The 17033-nt window shown below is 46.7% G+C and overlaps 4 protein-coding genes across 4 annotated transcripts; 2 read left to right on the plus strand and 2 right to left on the minus strand.

Annotated features, from left to right (window-relative positions):
* Positions 1-585: 585 nt before the first annotated feature.
* Positions 586-1431, plus strand: POJ06DRAFT_260909 (OPT oligopeptide transporter protein-domain-containing protein; the record flags this gene model as incomplete). Its single annotated transcript, XM_056188538.1, has 1 exon — positions 586-1431. A coding segment is annotated over one exon (846 nt), but the record flags the coding sequence as incomplete, so codon positions are not given.
* A 3186-nt stretch (positions 1432-4617) lies between these two features.
* POJ06DRAFT_260912 (uncharacterized protein) lies at positions 4618-5805 on the plus strand. Its single transcript, XM_056188539.1, has one exon. It carries the CDS (start codon positions 4745-4747, stop codon positions 5429-5431), a length of 687 nt encoding a protein of 228 aa, XP_056040704.1. The 5' UTR covers positions 4618-4744; the 3' UTR covers positions 5432-5805.
* Positions 5806-10332: 4527 nt separating this feature from the next.
* On the minus strand, positions 10333-11108 carry POJ06DRAFT_202046 (major facilitator superfamily domain-containing protein; the record flags this gene model as incomplete). Its single annotated transcript, XM_056185265.1, has 2 exons — positions 10333-10827; positions 10890-11108. Coding segments are annotated over 2 exons (714 nt in total), but the record flags the coding sequence as incomplete, so codon positions are not given.
* Positions 11109-12383: 1275 nt separating this feature from the next.
* POJ06DRAFT_260920 (PhoD-like phosphatase-domain-containing protein) lies at positions 12384-14617 on the minus strand. Its single transcript, XM_056188540.1, has 3 exons — positions 14192-14617; positions 12938-14116; positions 12384-12865 (listed from the first exon to the last, which is right to left on the minus strand). Exons 1-3 carry the CDS (start codon positions 14276-14278, stop codon positions 12740-12742), a joined length of 1392 nt encoding a protein of 463 aa, XP_056040706.1. The 5' UTR covers positions 14279-14617; the 3' UTR covers positions 12384-12739.
* Positions 14618-17033: the final 2416 nt, after the last annotated feature.

Below are 17033 nucleotides of genomic sequence, written 5' to 3' on the forward strand. Positions count from 1 at the left end.
GTCACACAGAGCAAAAATCATCACTACGAAAACTCGCCATCGCTAGAATAAATTGGGACATCACTAGAGCAGAAATTGGGACTTCACTATGAAAACTCACCGCCACTAGAATAGATTGGGACATCACTAAGAAAAATTCACGCAACACTAGAATAAAATTTGGAAGCCATGGACTTCAACCATCACTAGGTGAAATGGCCAGTAAATCCCCGAAGAAAATAATTTTTTTTTTTTTTTCGGCCAGGCCACTAAAATAAAAAGTGAGGTGCCTGTAGAAATATTTTGGGGCCTTGATCACAGCAAAGATGGGTCTCGGTGCCCATCACTAAGAAAAAGTCACCCTCACTAGAAAAAAATTGAGGCGTCGCTGGGATAAAATTTGTCTTCGCTAGAGTAAAATTGGGACTTCGCTAGGAAAGTTCACCATCACTAGCATAAAATTGGGGCGTCACTAGGAAAACATTCTGCCGCTAACATAAATCTGTGAAAGTCAACTAACTTATCAGCCAGACATTTAGCTTGGCCCGGTCCGTCACCTGCCACTCTAAGTAAGATGCGTTCAAAGTCTTACTGGCTAACTACTAGTCACGATTTCTTTGCCTTGATTTGGCGATCTTTTTTTTTCACACTCTTGTTGGGTTACCGCTCTGTTTTGCGCGTGGGGCCAGAACCCTGCCACTCTTGGTCAAACTTGGGTCAAGCTCCAGCCCGTCGAGACGGCTCAGCGCGCCCATCTCAACTCGCTGGGCAACAGGGCAGAAGCTCGCGCATTACGCTAAGATTCCGCCGCGCGCTGTCTTCCGGGCCCAAGTCATTGCCTCCATCGTTCAAATATTTGTGACTGCTGGTGCTATGGAGTATTTGGTGCAAGGACTAGCTGGCTTTTGCAGCTGGACTCAACCGGCTAGATTCACTTGTCCTTTCGCTCAGGAGCTCTATGCGGACACCTTACTGATGGGTGTCGTTGGTCCACGTAGGACACTGGACTTTTTATATCCTACGATGAAGTATGCCTTCCTGATTGGAGCTATCCTCGCATTTCCCTGCTTTATTGTTAGGAAGTACTTTCCGGACCAGTTTAGATACTTCCATCCTGTTCTCTTCCTGGGTGGCTTCCTACGTTGGGGCTCGCAGTACAATCTTGCTTACTATACACCTGGGTTTTATGTGTCGGCATTTTTCATGTTCTACGTGCGACGCAGGTATCTGGCGTGGTGGGCAAAGTATAACTATATTCTGTCGTGTGCTTTGACCGCTGGAGTCGCGTTCGGTGGGATTTTGATCTTCTTGGCCTTGCAGTATCATCCGAAGAAGCTTGTTTGGTGGGGAAATACTGTGTCGAGAGCTGGGATCGACGGTGTGGGAACTGCTACACTGAAGGCAATTCCAGAGGTGGGATATTTTGGCTTGTCTAAAGGGAGCTGGGCATAATTGGTTACTTGCAAGGTTTATTATCTGTCTAAACAACTCTACTCTTTTGTGAACATAGTAATAGATGGCTCTGTACACGCAACAGGTAACGAGATTGTAGTTCTGTTTACGGAATACATCTGTCACGAGGTGAGCTGACTGGTCACGCTGAGTGCCTGTACGGAAGGAAGAATCCAAGAGTAATATCCTAGTTATGGAACAATGAAGTGGAAACTAGAACGATACTTCGGCCCACCGGGTAGCTAAATCCACCTGGTTGGCGAGGGCTTTACAGTGCGGCTCAGATAGTAAGTTTGATTTCTTCGCCAGGGGTATGCCAAGCGCTCCTTGAGAAAGTCGCAGTCAAGTCTCTACCCAGGGTCTGGTTTCATGTTACTTAGTTGTTTATGGAGCCCTCGGCGAGTGCTAACGATTGCCGGTTTGTAATTACATATATTATTTCTTAACACAACGACGATCCATCTTCCAGTTTGCTGTCAGGGTTTGATTTTGCTCGGCTTCGCATTTTGTTTTTCATAAACTGTCGGTGTAGTATTGTGGGTAAATGGTTTCATGTGCTGCTTTGGGTCCAATCGTCTCGGATTGCAATGGCTACTGACCTGTGGATACCTCTGTGCTGAATGTTTGTTGAATGCGTGAAGCTGGCCAGAGGGTTCACATCAATACTCCTACTGGCGCGTCACATGTTCATGGCAGGCTTGTGCGTGTAATTTCTAGGATAAGTAGCCATTGTTATTTTAGTGTTGCGGATTACTGCTGATCCTCGGCTAACTGAGTTGATGTTGTCTAGCCATGTCGATGTTTTACATTACGAAGTCTGCATCACGTCTGTAACCATTTGCTTACAGCGGTTTGACTGTTCGCTTTGTGTTGTCATTCTTGCTAACGCTAGACACTAGTTCGCATTTGCAGGCTACCGTAAAGGAGATATCGTTTATGGCCCTCGTCACTATACCTAAGGCGTCTAGGTGGGCTGGGCCTGATGTACTTGAACTCGCTAGTCAACTTCAAGACGGTGAATTTGTGATATGCCGTCTCTTGCTATCTGTCACTGCTGCTGTAATCGATATCACCGATAGTCTTGATGTTACCTTGCGCAAAGAGACACGGTCAACTGTGAAGAAACCATGATGCTGCTTGTGATGTGATGGCTGTGGTAAATTTGACAGGTTCGGATACATGTTGCAGCGAATGGTTATCTATGGCTTCTGTCCTGTTGGCGTTGTTGGCGTTGTTGGCACTGCAGGGCCGTATAATACCAGAATTGAAGTGTTATGACGGCTGGGATTGGTATCGGTGATGGTCATATGTATGGGGTGCTGTGTTATGTTAGAAGGATTGTATGTGAAGAGCTAGAATATATCATATACACAATATATACCATTATCTATAGCGTCAATCCAGTAAATCTAGAATACGTGAAACCCTGAAACCCTGCATGCACCGGGTGCGTTAAACTGTTGAACTCAGTGCACCGAAGACCCCGGTGCGTCTTTTTCATTTTTTTACTATAGAGATACGTTTAAAGGCATGCACCTGGTACCTTTGCAAATTGACGTATCACAACCGTCATTCGATTGTACTCAGTGCGTCAGAGCAACCTACCAGGTCCGCCTTTTAAGGTGTACCAGGTGCATCGAAATGATTAACCAAGCGCTGAATCTCTTTCCATAGGGGCGCTATATGGATCTTGCCCTCAACTCCTCTAAGGAGCTCGACCCCAAGGGCAAGATGGCAAGATGGAATGGATGGAAATGGAGGTCCATCCATTTTCCATCCCTCCATTTCCATCCATTCCATCCATTTGAACAAATCAGTGGAGTGGATCGCCACCCTGGGTATCGGCCTCAGCAACGCCCGACTTGTACTTCAGCTGTTCGTTTCGTTGCCTGATGAGGCTCTCCACGGTTTGGCCTGGCTTTTTGATAGGTACACCTGTACTGGTGAGATTCCACACATATACCTATGATCGCCCGCCTACCTGTTTCCGCGTCAAAAATGTGAGAAATATCGTTCCAGAACTCGACTTTCCGTCGTCTCGCATACTCGCTCTGGCGGAGCGCATAGACGGACCAGTCTAGCCTTCAAGTTTTCGTCCAAATAACTTCGCTTCCGCCCTTCGATATCTTCAATCGCCGGCAAAGCTGATCCCGGTGTTGGTGAGAGGGCGGGATCCATCGACGAGGAAGTCGTCGCGATTGTGGGAGCGCGCGTGAGACTAGGCGTAGCGGCAAGTCTGCAGTAACAATGTGCGATGTTATGGGGGAAACTGGAGGAACTGAGTCTCTAGTACTCTGGGATTCCGAACTTACGACTGTCGAAAACCCATTTGTAGGGGTGAACGGGTAGCTTGGACGATTTATCGGCCCCCTAGACGCGAACTTCGAGGACTTTTCCGCAGAAGAGCTACTGGATGACAGTGAGTTCGCATGAAACGTATTGAACATTTAGAGCAATCTGGTTAGCGATCGTCAGTCGCGGTTCAAGAAACGCGCGAATCGTGCTGGTTGTACTGTCGTTTGCTAGGTCAAAAACGTATCAGTGCTCAAGGTTGGAGCTAGTTCAGAGTGGGGATAGCTCGCTCAACCTAGTCCGGATTGGGATTAGTGCTGCCGCCTAAAGGCAGGTTGGGAGCTCTTTAACAGCTGCGATGGCCTAATTAGGACGGGCATGCCCTAATTGGGCAATGTAGCCTAAGGAACTTTTTAGGAACTTTATGGCAAAATATCTCTAATAGCGAATAACACTTAATGTTTTATATAAGCGTTTATTTTGATTGCGACGCGTTACTACCGTTGCCCCGTAATACATAACTACGCATTGACATTTGTTTATGAGTCGAGCCACAGTCGCTAATACATTAGGACCCTAACCTTATTTTTGGTTGTACCTGACTTTTCATAAGTGAGCTTTCGCCAGAGTAAACAACCCTGTACCCGCCCACATAGTACAAAGCATAACTCTTGTATTTCTAATTATTTTAGGTAGGATCAAACTAATTTCTATCAATTCTAAACTTTTAAAGACAGTGATAGATTTATAAATGATTTATTATGATTTGCTGTAGCTGATGTCTTTTGGTGGAGTGGTGGGTACGAAGGCTCCAAAATTCAGCGACTAAACGAAATGCACCATGCACCATACTGACCCGTACGTGAAACCCCTCTACTTAGCACATTAGGCAGGGTAACTGCTGTTATCTTAATATAGCCGTTGCTCCCGTTGTTTATTCAATCCATTTTATCATTCCTATCTCTATGATATATGTACAGGGGAGCGGCATAGGCAGCATCTACGTGTTCTAACGGCTACAATGTTTACGATTTATGCTTTGACCTTGCTGATGATGGTTCAGCGTGTTCTGTGCCACACCATGATCCTACAGACCGTGACCAGAACCGGGAACATCTCAGTATCTATGAGGGGTTCAGATTATGACATTACGTGTCCTGAGGGGATTTTCGGATATCCATTCATGCCCAGAAACGAAGGAGGAACGGGTAACTACAGATCCGAATATGGAAATGGCACTGAGAACCCGATGATACAAAGCACGATTGACGTGTACAATTATCTAAATATAGGCGATGTCGCAGCAGCATTACAGTCAGCTACGACTCCAGAATCGGCATTTCTCAAGCAAATTGTGAACGGACAGAATGTGTTTAACTCTACAATGACTATATCGAATTGCTCGCAAGTCTTATTAGATATGATACTGCATCCAGAAACGTATGACGGTGTACATCCGGTACAACATCTGATCGACGAGTCTGCGAACCATGCAGATGAGACAGCAAGTACTACTAGCAGCAATTCATCTTACACGTCAGAGAAAAGATGGTCAGCGAGCTGTCATAATAATCACGGAGCGTATCGGTGTGATTGCGCCGTTGAAGAGGCATGGATACAGAGCAACTTGTACTATGACAAGTTGCCTTACAACGGAAAACAGAAATTGGTGGGATACTTACAGAAGTTGAATTGCTATCGCGAGTAAGAGAGGTGGTGCCAAGGCTCACGTCTCACGGTAAACCGCTGCCTTCACATCCGCCTCCTCTAGGGATTCATGTCTGTCCGGGATGGGTTCTGGGTTGATTTTACTTAAATTTGTGTTTGTGTTGCATTTGGCTTTGTTCTTTGGTCTCGTGTTCTGTCGGTATTAATGTAACAATGCTGGGGGCCTGCCTAGATTATGCAAAAGTACATTGATCCCCCAAGTGTATACATCATAATGTAATTGATAGGGAATGACTAAGGCCAACTGTCTGCACGTCAACCAAGGGCGATCGTCGAGACATATCGAACGTCTCTAGACCTAGTTGTTTAGTTGATGGCAGGGTTGCTGTTACTTGCTCTTGACAGATGCAGACCATGCATTAGCAGTGTCAGTGCTAGTTATGTTGCTACCCCTTGCTGAGTTTGCCTATAATTGCCAAGTTCGGATGCAATCCCGCGTTTACAATTCTCATTGATGCAAGAACCTCCTTAGCAGGGCATCACTAAAAGCGCGGTTAGCTATAGCTTTATGATATATACCTGGGCAAATATCAAAAATGCCACTGAAATGTTTCAAAATATCACAAATGCCATTGGGCAGGTACCCACCGTAACCACAGCAGGTTTAGGGTTAATTTGCTCCTCTAGCAAATCTAATTAATTGTACAGGACCTGACGCAACGCGTCGGGCTTTCTTCATCGCGATCAGGAAAGTCTTCACCAAGATCACCAGGATACATTTATAATTAAATTACTCAATATTATAAGCATTCGCTTTAGTTGAAGCCGGAACAGTCGAACAGATAGTCACATCAGAAAAACTCACCTTAGCAACAACTCTGATAAATTTTTCATGAAACCCTGAAACCCGGAATCGAAATATAGCCTCCGAGTCATCAATGCTATCGAAGTTGAATGGCTGATGGCGATATGTTATCGTTGGGTTGGGTTGGTGACTACCGTTGGTCACTATCTTCGAGAGAGGTAGCAAATACGATCTGCGGCTGAAGAAGAACATAAAACTGGGCGACTAACACGGTTGCCATACAGGCAGAATTCTAGGCATTTTGATATGCTCAGGGTGGTGATCGCCAATACACGATACGCGTTCTTTACATTAAACCTTAATCTGCATTGTGGAAGTTTGATGGCAAAAAGTCTATTTTGAAAGTACCGTAACCAGGGCTAGGGTTTTCCTGTTCTGAAAGTACCGTAACAAAATCAGTCAAGGGTTAGGGTTTCCATGTTCGGAACTGCTCCTGATACGAAACTTTAAAGCAACTTCGTGGCACGTCTCTAGTAAGTCCCCAGATGCGGGTGACAATTACCAATTTCAACCCTAACCCGACACCTCTAGCCCGACTGGCGATACTGTACATTGCAAAACGCGACTCTGGATGAAGGTGGGGTGAAAATGTCACACCCCAATGAAAAGCTTAAGACATACGGTTATAGGAACGGCTAAATATCGACATACCCCCATTCTCGAACTAGTTGATTCCCCAATTTTAAGTTAACTTACTACAAAAAGTAATGTTACTAGCAGCTAGCTATTGATCCACAAGCTTCTTCCAATTGTGTCTAACGGTTAGACATGCTACTGTTACTAAGATAATTTGAGACAACTGCCAACTGACCGGTGCAATTGCAAGAGACCCGGTTGGAACATAGTGTACAGTGCCGATCATCCGAGATGGAAGTCCTGTAATCTCAATGCTTGCAAATCCTCATGATGGATAGACATAACTCACCATGGTGTATCACGCCATGTGTCCAAATATCTCTTGGCAAGCAAAATGTACCGCGGGCAGTAATAAACTACATAGCTAGAGAGCAAGGTACGTGGCCAAGTCGAAAGTATGCTCTGCGGTGCAATTTGTAAGAATTCTGATCTCGTTGATGCCGAATTGAAAGCGGTCGTCGAGCCCAGAGTTTTCCCTTTAGCGTGCATTGGAACGTCAGACATTGCTTTTAAGTTTCGTTCTAGCGCCCACGTAAGCCACAATGATTTCCGCACTACAGTTAGTTTAGATTGTCAGTTCCGAATCTGCGCCGGGGGGTGAGGAGACGCTATCAGACTTAAATCATCAAACCATATATATGAACTAGACAAATGAACACTACGTCCAGACTAGACAATTTATTACACATTCTCACATTCCCAAGGTGGAATGGGTTGTTCACATCTATATTTCTATGGTTCTATATGACGCCATATAGATGCAATAAGGACGTTGTCGGATCAAATGCAAGGGGGTTGGGAAGTTATTGCGCCACATGCTAAGGCCAAGCCTAATTGCAGAAACTCCATCAGATGCAATAAGATTGACCGCAAGCATGCTGGAAGTAGAGCTCAGAATGTGCTGGCTTGTAAGTTATTTATTGGACAGTATGGATAGCCGTATAGGCATGTTGTGACCATTCTCTATATAAATGGACGCCTTGGGTACGGGATGGAATTCACAATATAGATGCAATCGATATAGTATTGGGCCGGGCCGAGTATGTCAGCCCCAAGGATGACAGACGTCACTCTGCCAAGAATTGTCATGAACGAAGGCAGCGCCGTAGCTTGAAACTGGGTTCCACGCCTGGCCAATGACTCTGTTTTCCATTTCGACCGTTCGACATATGTATCCTGGATACAGTCATTTGCTGCCTTATATTTTGAATAGTTGACCTTTGGTTGGATCTAGCTTCAGCAATTCGTTGCATAATCCATAAAGCCATGTTGCTGTACAGTAGTTACAACAGCGCGCAAGTCGAAATGCCGAGCGAGCGTCAGCCGCAAGGTGCTCTCGGCACGGCACTCAGTCAAGACAAAATGTAAACTCAATTAAGTAGTCAAAGCGCAGACCACACCGGGATTAATTAACATGATTTGGGTTTTTTCATGCGACGCTCGTATTTAATGGAGATTTAGGTAACTCCAGGGGATGGAATCCGGTCTACTGAAGCGACGTGACAGTGACACAGCCACTAGATCCGGTGTTGTGGTCGTGACCACCAAGGTCTACCATTCCTCGTTTACCATTCCTCGTCCCAACGAGGAATGGTTGGAACCTCCGTGAACCTTCTTCATTCGCAGTCTCGGCCTGATCCTTCAGATTCAAGCTATCCGATGCATCCATAGGGAGTAATAAGCTTTTAATTAGAGTCCAATGCCCAAAGGAGGTGTGATTGTGGCATTCTCGAAGGTGTTGCAACTAGGGCTTGATATTTTAGTAGCAACTACATGCGTGTTGACCATTGACTGCTTGGAAACAGAGTTGACAGGAGAATTACCTATACTAGTACGAATTATTCAAAGTATAAGGGATAAAGTAGGGGCACTGGCGGAAATTTCCTAATAAGGCTTAGTGCCTCACTAATGCACCATTATGCATCATAATTATGAGCCATGCCGGAAATAGACTAGTAAATAAGTTTGAAAACCCTGCTATCTTCGTAGTAGCCAGGGAACTTAGCAGCCGGCACAAATCCCTCAATGTCACTTGACGCGTAGCGTTCGCGCGCAACAATTGTTGACAGTTTTCAGAGCGCGTTTCCTGTCTCGACTCAATTCCCGGTATCCTGCATTGCGTCAGGTCCATCAGCAATTTCAGCTTATTATGGCGGCAGACATACCAACCGTGGGTCTCACATTTCCTACGCTTGTTGCTTTCAAAGAATATTTTCAACAGTTTAGCAAAAACAGCGGTTCTGCCGTTGTTCACGTGCACAGCAAGCCCACAAAGAGAGAAGCCACGTATAAGATCGAATGTAAGATGCATGGAGAGCCAAGAAGATGAAGAACCCAGCCCGATGAGGTTGGAACCGATGAGAATGGGAATACTCGTGAGAAGGAGTTCAAGTCTAGGCGTGTTGGGTGTCCTTGGTTCGTTCTGGCTAAAGAAAACTTCTTCGGCAGTTGGCGCATTGTCAGGAACCGCTCCTGAGGTTTCGTACCTTCGTTCCTGTCTCGGCGCTTGGCGCCCCACCGAGGCCCCACCGAGGCCCCACCTAGGCTCCACCGACTCGAGGCCGACACGTCGTCCGCGGATACGAAAAGTTTTGCTTATTTGTTTTGTAATTATTTAGTGCTTATTGGTTGTAGAGGCTCGGACCGGGCCGAGGGAGGAGTAATAAGAAACGCTCGTTCCCCGTCCGAGTCCTCATTGATAATATTCTAAAATATATCGTTACAAGCCATCCAGCTCCACGTAACATATAGTGCAATTCCCGTCAACCCTTACACGCATACAGAAAATCAATGGGGAACACAATCATCCGCTCCTCAACTCGAACGGGAAATCATTTCCAGAGAATCGTCGGTTGACAGCGGACCAGCGGCAGAAGATCTCGTGCTTGGTATTCACTACATTGACATCAAATTTCAGATTGCAGAGCTTGCTCAGAGAGAGGGTTATTTTATACTTCCTGAGGGAGTAAAGAACCTCAGGAAGGTAAGTTGTGCAGTCTAAAGGCTCTATCACCGCCAACTTTGTCAAAGGACTTCCCGAGTCTGGGCTCATCTATGAAGTCAAGATATCCGGAACCAAAGTTGTTCAAGCACTGATGATCGTCGTTGCTTCCGTCATTCCCGAAGCCAAAGCTCTTTGTCAAGTTATTGAGATTGACGCTACATACAAAACCAATGCCTACAAAATGCCTTTGGTCCACATTGTGGCGATTGACGGCAACTTGAAAACCTTCAAGGTTGCCATGTGCTATCTTCTTCGAGAGACGGAAGAGTACTACAGTTGGATGCTGCAGGCCCTGGGTATCGTGGCCGTTCCGTGATTGTTTGACATAACGCCATCTAACTTGGTATTTGCAGATAAACTGGTATTTACTGGGAACTCGCCGTTGACCGTCCTTATTGATGCCGAGAAGGCGCTAATTAAAGCTCTCAGAACGCACCTACCACAAGCCATAGTGCAATTGTGTGCTTGGCATATCCACATGAATATTTTGAAGAATACACGCGGATACTCCGTAGAGCACAACGAATACCGGAAAGACGTGGCTGAGCGGGAATCTCAACCCACCTATTAGAAATCCGAAAACGCAGACTATGGCCCAACCAATCGCGTAAGTTTGTCGACGACCAATGACGTCTGTCATCCACCCACCAACGATTGCTCCCGGTATAGCAAAGGCGTTGATGAGTGCACTCCAGCCCACACTCTGGAGAAGCGTCGGATTTTTGCTGAAGCCACTCACCAGCGTGGGCGCAAGGAGGTTGAAAGGGTACACTACAAAGTCATATAAAAACCAAGCAAGAGAGCAACCGAGTAGCGGGCGCCAGTACCGACGGATCGCCAACATGTAAGGAACTTTGCTCTGAATTGCATGTTTCTGATATTGGGTTGAGTCAATAAGCCGCATGCGGAAGAAGAATATAGTCAATGGAAGCTACCGCGCATGTGTCAGACCAGAACCACTAACAAAGTTTTTCAAGTATTAAATCCACTCACGAAGATTCCAATGCCAAAGCATACTCTCCAGATTGCCTCACTGGCCTTGTTTCCGTACGCGGCTACAACAATCAGAGCTACAATGCTCGATCCCACAAATCCACTGACGATGGCGAGATTTGTTGAGATTGTCACTAGAAACCCACGGCGCTTTTGTAGGGATACACTACTATCAGCAGACTCAAGAGCCTGAGCCGTGCAGACGGCATATTCGCCACCTGTAATTTCATCAGTAAATTTGATATATGCCCAGATCGAACGTGGACCCTACCGGCGGGAAGCGGAACCCACTGCTAGGGAAACTTGGCGGCGCCGCATTGCCAAGGTACAAACTCAGCCAACCAAACACAGTTGAAATTCCGTCAACGTGGCTCGGATCGATACGCATTGTGCTCTAACTTTAAGCCAAGCCGAGCCGTTGAGATCTTAGATTAACCGTGCGCAAAGGCTTGACTGCAAGCCGTACGTTTCCATGAATCGACTGTCGAGCGCTTGCCACCATAGTTTGTTGGAGGTTCCAGTTGTGCGCAGGCGCAGTGCTGCAATGGAAAGCGCTCGGTATAGGACAGAATTCCCTCGTATCTAGGGTGCGCGACTCGCAAATCCAATAATTAAATCCAACGAGTCATTAATACCGGAGAGGGGAATCATGTGCTCAGATTGCCTGAGCTGGGCGGGCATATGCATGCGATCTAGTTAAATATTAGAGACGCTCATCCGGCAAACTTCGAGCTAGACCGAGCAGCGCTTTCTGTTTGACAGGCAGATCAAGGCCCCTGAATACTTCCATCTCGCCACTCCTCTGGTTGTCCAGTAGCATTTACTCCATTATCTGAGTTTGCACGTGCGAGTTAATATATTAATCGTCTCCATCAGTGAGGACAGCGCGAAATATCTGTAGGACACGTTGTTTTGAACCAGTTGGTATATCAATTCAACTTATCGGAGTGTTGCTGTGTCAGCTGGATAGGCGTAACCCAAGAGATATTAAGGACGCCGACAGATTGTGGCATGATCGGATGTTGACGCTAGCTCGTGCCATATACCGTGCAACTGAATTATAATGTATAGCCCAAATTATGGAGCACGTGGGCAAACGACAATGGCTCATGAATATCTTGATCATCCTCGGACACTTGGTATTTACGTTCACCTATACGCCGACAGCTCACGCCACCACAACGTAGGCCTACATCACTGGGCCTTGACGCTGTACTAATCTGCGTACCTATCACTCTAAGGCATTCTCTGACAGTCTCGAACTAGTTCAGTCGATCGGCCACGTGCAAACTTGAAGCCAATATTTTGCACCTGCAGGGTCAGGGCCCTTCAGATTAAAAGGTCAACGGCATCAGTCTAACTCGGACAGCTTCTGCCCTGCAGATCGGACTTCTCATGAAGCTTATGTCATAAGTTCTCAATTTCGTCGAGTTAGATAGCTGTTTTTAGTGGTTCCACTGCCATGCTGTGAAACAGGCAATGCCTGGACAAGCAGATATATTTCTATCTAAATGTACAGTATTAACTTTCAAGCCACCTCTGTACACGAATATTGTGAAAGCTTATGTGCCATGCTTAGAAATCCACACTATATGTTTGATTCCAACATCAAGAACTGAAACTGCGGTCAGGTTGTAGTTGATGCTTTGATGACAAGCTCAATTACATCAACAAGCTCCAGCGGCAACTATTGTCTAGTCCTCGAGAGCGTCCAGTTGTAATTCCAACATCGATACCGTTGATAACTAACTCAAATTCAAGTCCAAATGTCAGGCGACGATGTGTCAAATGTCAATGACCCGAACTTTGATATGCCGTGGGGGTGTGAATACAAGACTACGTCGGTATTTTCAATTTGCCGATACCTGTCTTTCAAACGGCTGATAGAACTGACTCAGTGGCGAGGTCGAGAATTCGATAACCTTGGATGTCCCGTCAGGAGATGGGAACAGAGTGGCCGCATGCTCGTGTCGATCCTGTGTGAATAAAAGTAAGCTCCACAGATCGATTGTATAGGAGTTTCAGTGGGACAACAAAGGGCTACTGACACCGCTGAGAATCACTACACCATCAGTTTTCCACATTTTCTCTAGCAGGAGCTGCCTCTCCCACAGATAGCCTGCCCAGCTATCGTTCGCCTCCTGTCCTCTCCAATTCCTCGTAAAGGGGACGCCACTCACAATGACCTTCCGGGCCATTCTCCGTTTCCAGCCACGACTCGAGATCCCGTCTTTGTGTCTCGCCAAGCATAGTTTTGCCAGGTCCGTCATCCATAGCAGACGAAGATCGATACCTCCTCGTATCGGTGACAAAGAAAGACACGTCGCCTCGCATGAACGAGTAGTAAGTTGCCCCTTTCCCCAGAGGCGGTGGATTAGCAGCTGTTGGTAGTCTAAGTACGGCTTGATGGCGTATTGGTACAAGCCAGTCTCGTTGCCCGACCAGTCATTTGTGATCTCGTGGTCATCGTAGATGTGTAGCCATGGAAGGGCGAACAGTTGGGACGACCAGCTGGGCGAGCTATACACCTGACGGTAGGCCTTGTAGTAGTCGCCTGTCGTCCAGCCGAACCGATGTGGCAGGTCGATGTAAATGAAGTCTCCCAAGAAAAGGACAAATTCCACGTTGCGCGAGGTGACGAACCGAGATAAATACTCGAGACCCCGGATGCGCAGGGAGTGACCGAAGGGATTATAAGGGTAGAACGGCTTTATGCAGCTGGTGGTGACCAGCGTCCATCGCTTGGGGTTGCGTTGTGACGTGCGGAACGAGCCGATGTGGCTGGCATTGGTCCGGTACACATGAGAAGCGTTTTCCTGTAACGATGTGAGCGTAAAAGTTAAGACATTGTCATGATTTCCGCAGTGACTGGACAGGACCTGGCCGGGAGTCCATTGGGCAATGTTGTCCTGGCGATACTCGATCTGAACGGTTGAAGTCGATGGTACACGAATGACGACACGTGCACTGCTACTTTCCACATATCCTACACGTGAAAACGACAGTTCGTTTCCATCATAGAAGACGTGATTTCGGTACACGAAGTCTACCGTAGCTAGAAGGCAGAGCAGGTTCACGATCCAAAAGGATAGGCTTTTTGAATCCCTCTGTTCTCTATGCTTATGACGATACTTATGCTGATGCCGCCACAGCTCATATGCAAACGTAGTGAAATAGAGTACCGAGCTTGTATAGATGAGTGGGGTGAAGCGTGGGCCAAGAGGGAGCTGCAACTAAATATCAGAGCTTCGTCCCAAACGGCAGAAGTTGATGTAATATGTTGACATGTCAGTTCAACTCACCCATTGTACAAAATAAGGGGCAACAATACGCAGCGTCAAGCTGCTGATAGCCAGAACACTCGCTGGCCATGTAACTGCAAAATCCATAATCCCGTGCAACGGCGGCGTGCGAGTTGTAGAAATGTGAGGCACTGATCACGGCGGATCTATTCTTCGCCGCTTCGGCCATGATCCGCTTTTGCGTAAGACCTAAGTCGCCGACTTTCATATTTGCCCTGTCCATGTATTGTTATGTGAGCGGTAATGGGCACATTGTTGGCGCCATTCACACCTTGGCGAATCGCTGGGCGCACGTGGAGACTACTTAGGTCAGGGATGACCCCTGAGTTTCGATCGACCCGAATCTGGACTAGATCTCCTCCAACAACTCGAATGGCTTCATGTACGGCTACGGTACTAGAATTAAAGTTCTTGAATCAGAAATTTGAGCTTTAGTAATGGGGGGGTGTAGCTTTATCTTGGGCCTTACTAAAGCTACACTCCCTTGGGTTACTAAAGCTACACCCCTTCCTATTTAGGCAAAGTGTATTCACGTGACGCTAAAATAATGCAGCCTCTCATGTCTAAAATGGTGATGCTATTTTTTATCTTCGAAGCTTCATAAAACATCATCTTAATTAATCATAAATTACAAATGGAACACCATAAAGCTTCCCCCTTCCACGGCTTGAACCTCTACCGGGTGAGGCATCCCTCGACCTTGCGGACGGCCTCTGCCTCGCCCGCGACCTCTGCCTCTACCCCTCCCGCGTTCAATGCCTACATCAGTATGAAATTGTCACTCGACAACCTCAAATCCTGACGGCACTCGACGGGTTGACCGGTCGGCCATCTGTTGCCCGGTACCTGGACGACCTCGAGGTCGTATTCTTTCCGGATTTTGGACCCAAAGTCGATAATCTACCGGCTACAGATCTCCGTGTTCAAGGTACCACTGCGAATTGAAGTATTCGGGCTCCAGAGAACCGCCCTCGGCAAGGATAGGCTGAATTGTATGGGCACATGGGATTCCCGTTGTTCTAGTGAAGACGCCTGTACAAGGACGGAGAGCGCTTGTTGGAGTTAGGTTGCAATGCTGCGTATGAGCCAACAGCTTACGTATGGGGATATAATCCCATTACAAGCAGCAAAGAGTTGCCGACTATGACGATGCTGACGGGTATTCTTGGCACGTTCCACTTCCACGCTATATTCATGATGTTGATCTTTGAAGATCAAGCTGAATGTATCCACAACGTCTTTGAGATCGCCAACAGAGTGGTGCAGCTGAGATTTTAAGGAGCTATGAACTACCTCTCCGCGGGAAGTAACAATTGTGCCAAAGTGAAGCGCATTGTTGGTCCAATACCGTACGAATTTCTCCTTCTTTGGAAACACTCATCTGACAGGTAATCCATAAGCGGCGGCTTAGATTCATAGCGATTTCGGAGCTCGGTCCAGGCTTGGTTGAATTACTCCCGTGTCTGAGCGTTAACAAATGGATAACTACCAAAATTTTAAGAACTCATCCCATTGTTCACCGACGTGCTCCGTAACCTGCTTTCGTGATAGGGGAGGTCGGACAATAAGAGCTTCAGCTCTAAATATCTGCTTGGCATGAAGTTGAACATTCTTTGTAATGTGCCAAAGACAGAGAAGGTGGTTAGTAAAAGGATAGAAAGACCTTATTGCCTTCTGCAAGGCTTCGTCACCGTCAGTTACAATTGTAACTGGTGGAAGCAGGCTCAATCGGCCATAAATGCCTCCTAGGAGCTCAAACACCCACAGAATCGAATCCTCCCCTTCGTCGCCAAGAAAGCAACTGCCAACTGTAAAAGTGCGATTTGTAGAAGTCATGCCAACGATATTAAACAACGGGAGGCGAAACCGGTTGGTCTTATAGGTGCTATCCATAATGAGGACCTGAGAATGCCAGCGAAGCATCTCAATTGATGATTTGTGCATAAACAGCAGTCGAATAACCCGTTGATTCTCGTCGCGTTTGTTGAAAGAGATATAGTCCGAGTCTTCGTCAAGTTGGAATACTAAAGCTTGTATAGGAGACAGCCCAGCGAGCTCCTTTCGCTTGATATCGGCCCGGAGATTATGGATATCTCGTCGCGTAACATAGAGGTGGCAGGGGTCCCAGGACCGTCATCGTCAAAACCTTCCCACTCCTCCACCTCTTCGTCTTCGTCGACGTCGCTGAATTCGTCGTTTACGTCGAAATATTGTGTCCGATAGATCATTATCGCTAGAAGGGGACCCAGTCCATCCGTCAGGCGACATCTCCAAGGAATCCATGAAGAGCCTAGGAAGTCGGGAGACGCGAAAGACGCGTTTAGCGCCGGGTGTCATGTTTGTTGACGCCACGTGATTACAGTTGGCCTAAAGAGGAATTACATTTTGGGAAGTAGCTTTATCTTGGGCCAAATCGAGGTGCTCTCGTGGAACTCAAGCTATGACAACGACCTTCGGTCTTAATTTGTCTCGATCATGAACTCATATCGGCTACGTCACGTCAATGAACCCTTCTTCGAGTGTAACAGCAAGACCAGCATGAAATAGTTTTACAATAGTGAGCATACCTAGGAACCTCAAGTTCAGCCCCGGCGCTAGCAATTACATGCTCATGTTCTTAGCATTAACTGCAACCTCACTCCTTTCCACACACAATCAGGATGGTATACCATTTATTAAAATTGTGAAACGGGCAAGTGTTTGATCCTGCTCGACAGATCAAACTTAGACGTGCGGATGGTAATCCAACTCTGAATCTCACTCTATTGAAACGAGTAAATACTTACAGCCGACATTCATCGAATCTTGATGACTACCCAGTTTAATGTGACCATACCACTGT

This window comes from Lipomyces tetrasporus (assembly GCF_029532465.1).
Source record: "Lipomyces tetrasporus strain NRRL Y-64009 chromosome Unknown POJ06scaffold_11, whole genome shotgun sequence".
NCBI lineage: Eukaryota > Fungi > Ascomycota > Lipomycetes > Lipomycetales > Lipomycetaceae > Lipomyces > Lipomyces tetrasporus.

Excerpts from the sequence above, each read along its gene's own strand:
- POJ06DRAFT_260912 (XM_056188539.1), top strand. The coding sequence starts at position 4,745 with ATGTTTACGATTTATGCTTTGACCTTGCTGATGATGGTTCAGCGTGTT.
- POJ06DRAFT_260920 (XM_056188540.1), bottom strand. The coding sequence starts at position 14,278 with ATGGATTTTGCAGTTACATGGCCAGCGAGTGTTCTGGCTATCAGCAGC. Across the intron at positions 14,117-14,191 it reads CCCCTTATTTTGTACAATGG|CTCCCTCTTGGCCCACGCTT; the intron begins GTGAGTTGAACT and ends ATTTAGTTGCAG. Across the intron at positions 12,866-12,937 it reads GTGTAGTGATTCTCAGCGGT|GATCGACACGAGCATGCGGC; the intron begins GTCAGTAGCCCT and ends TTATTCACACAG.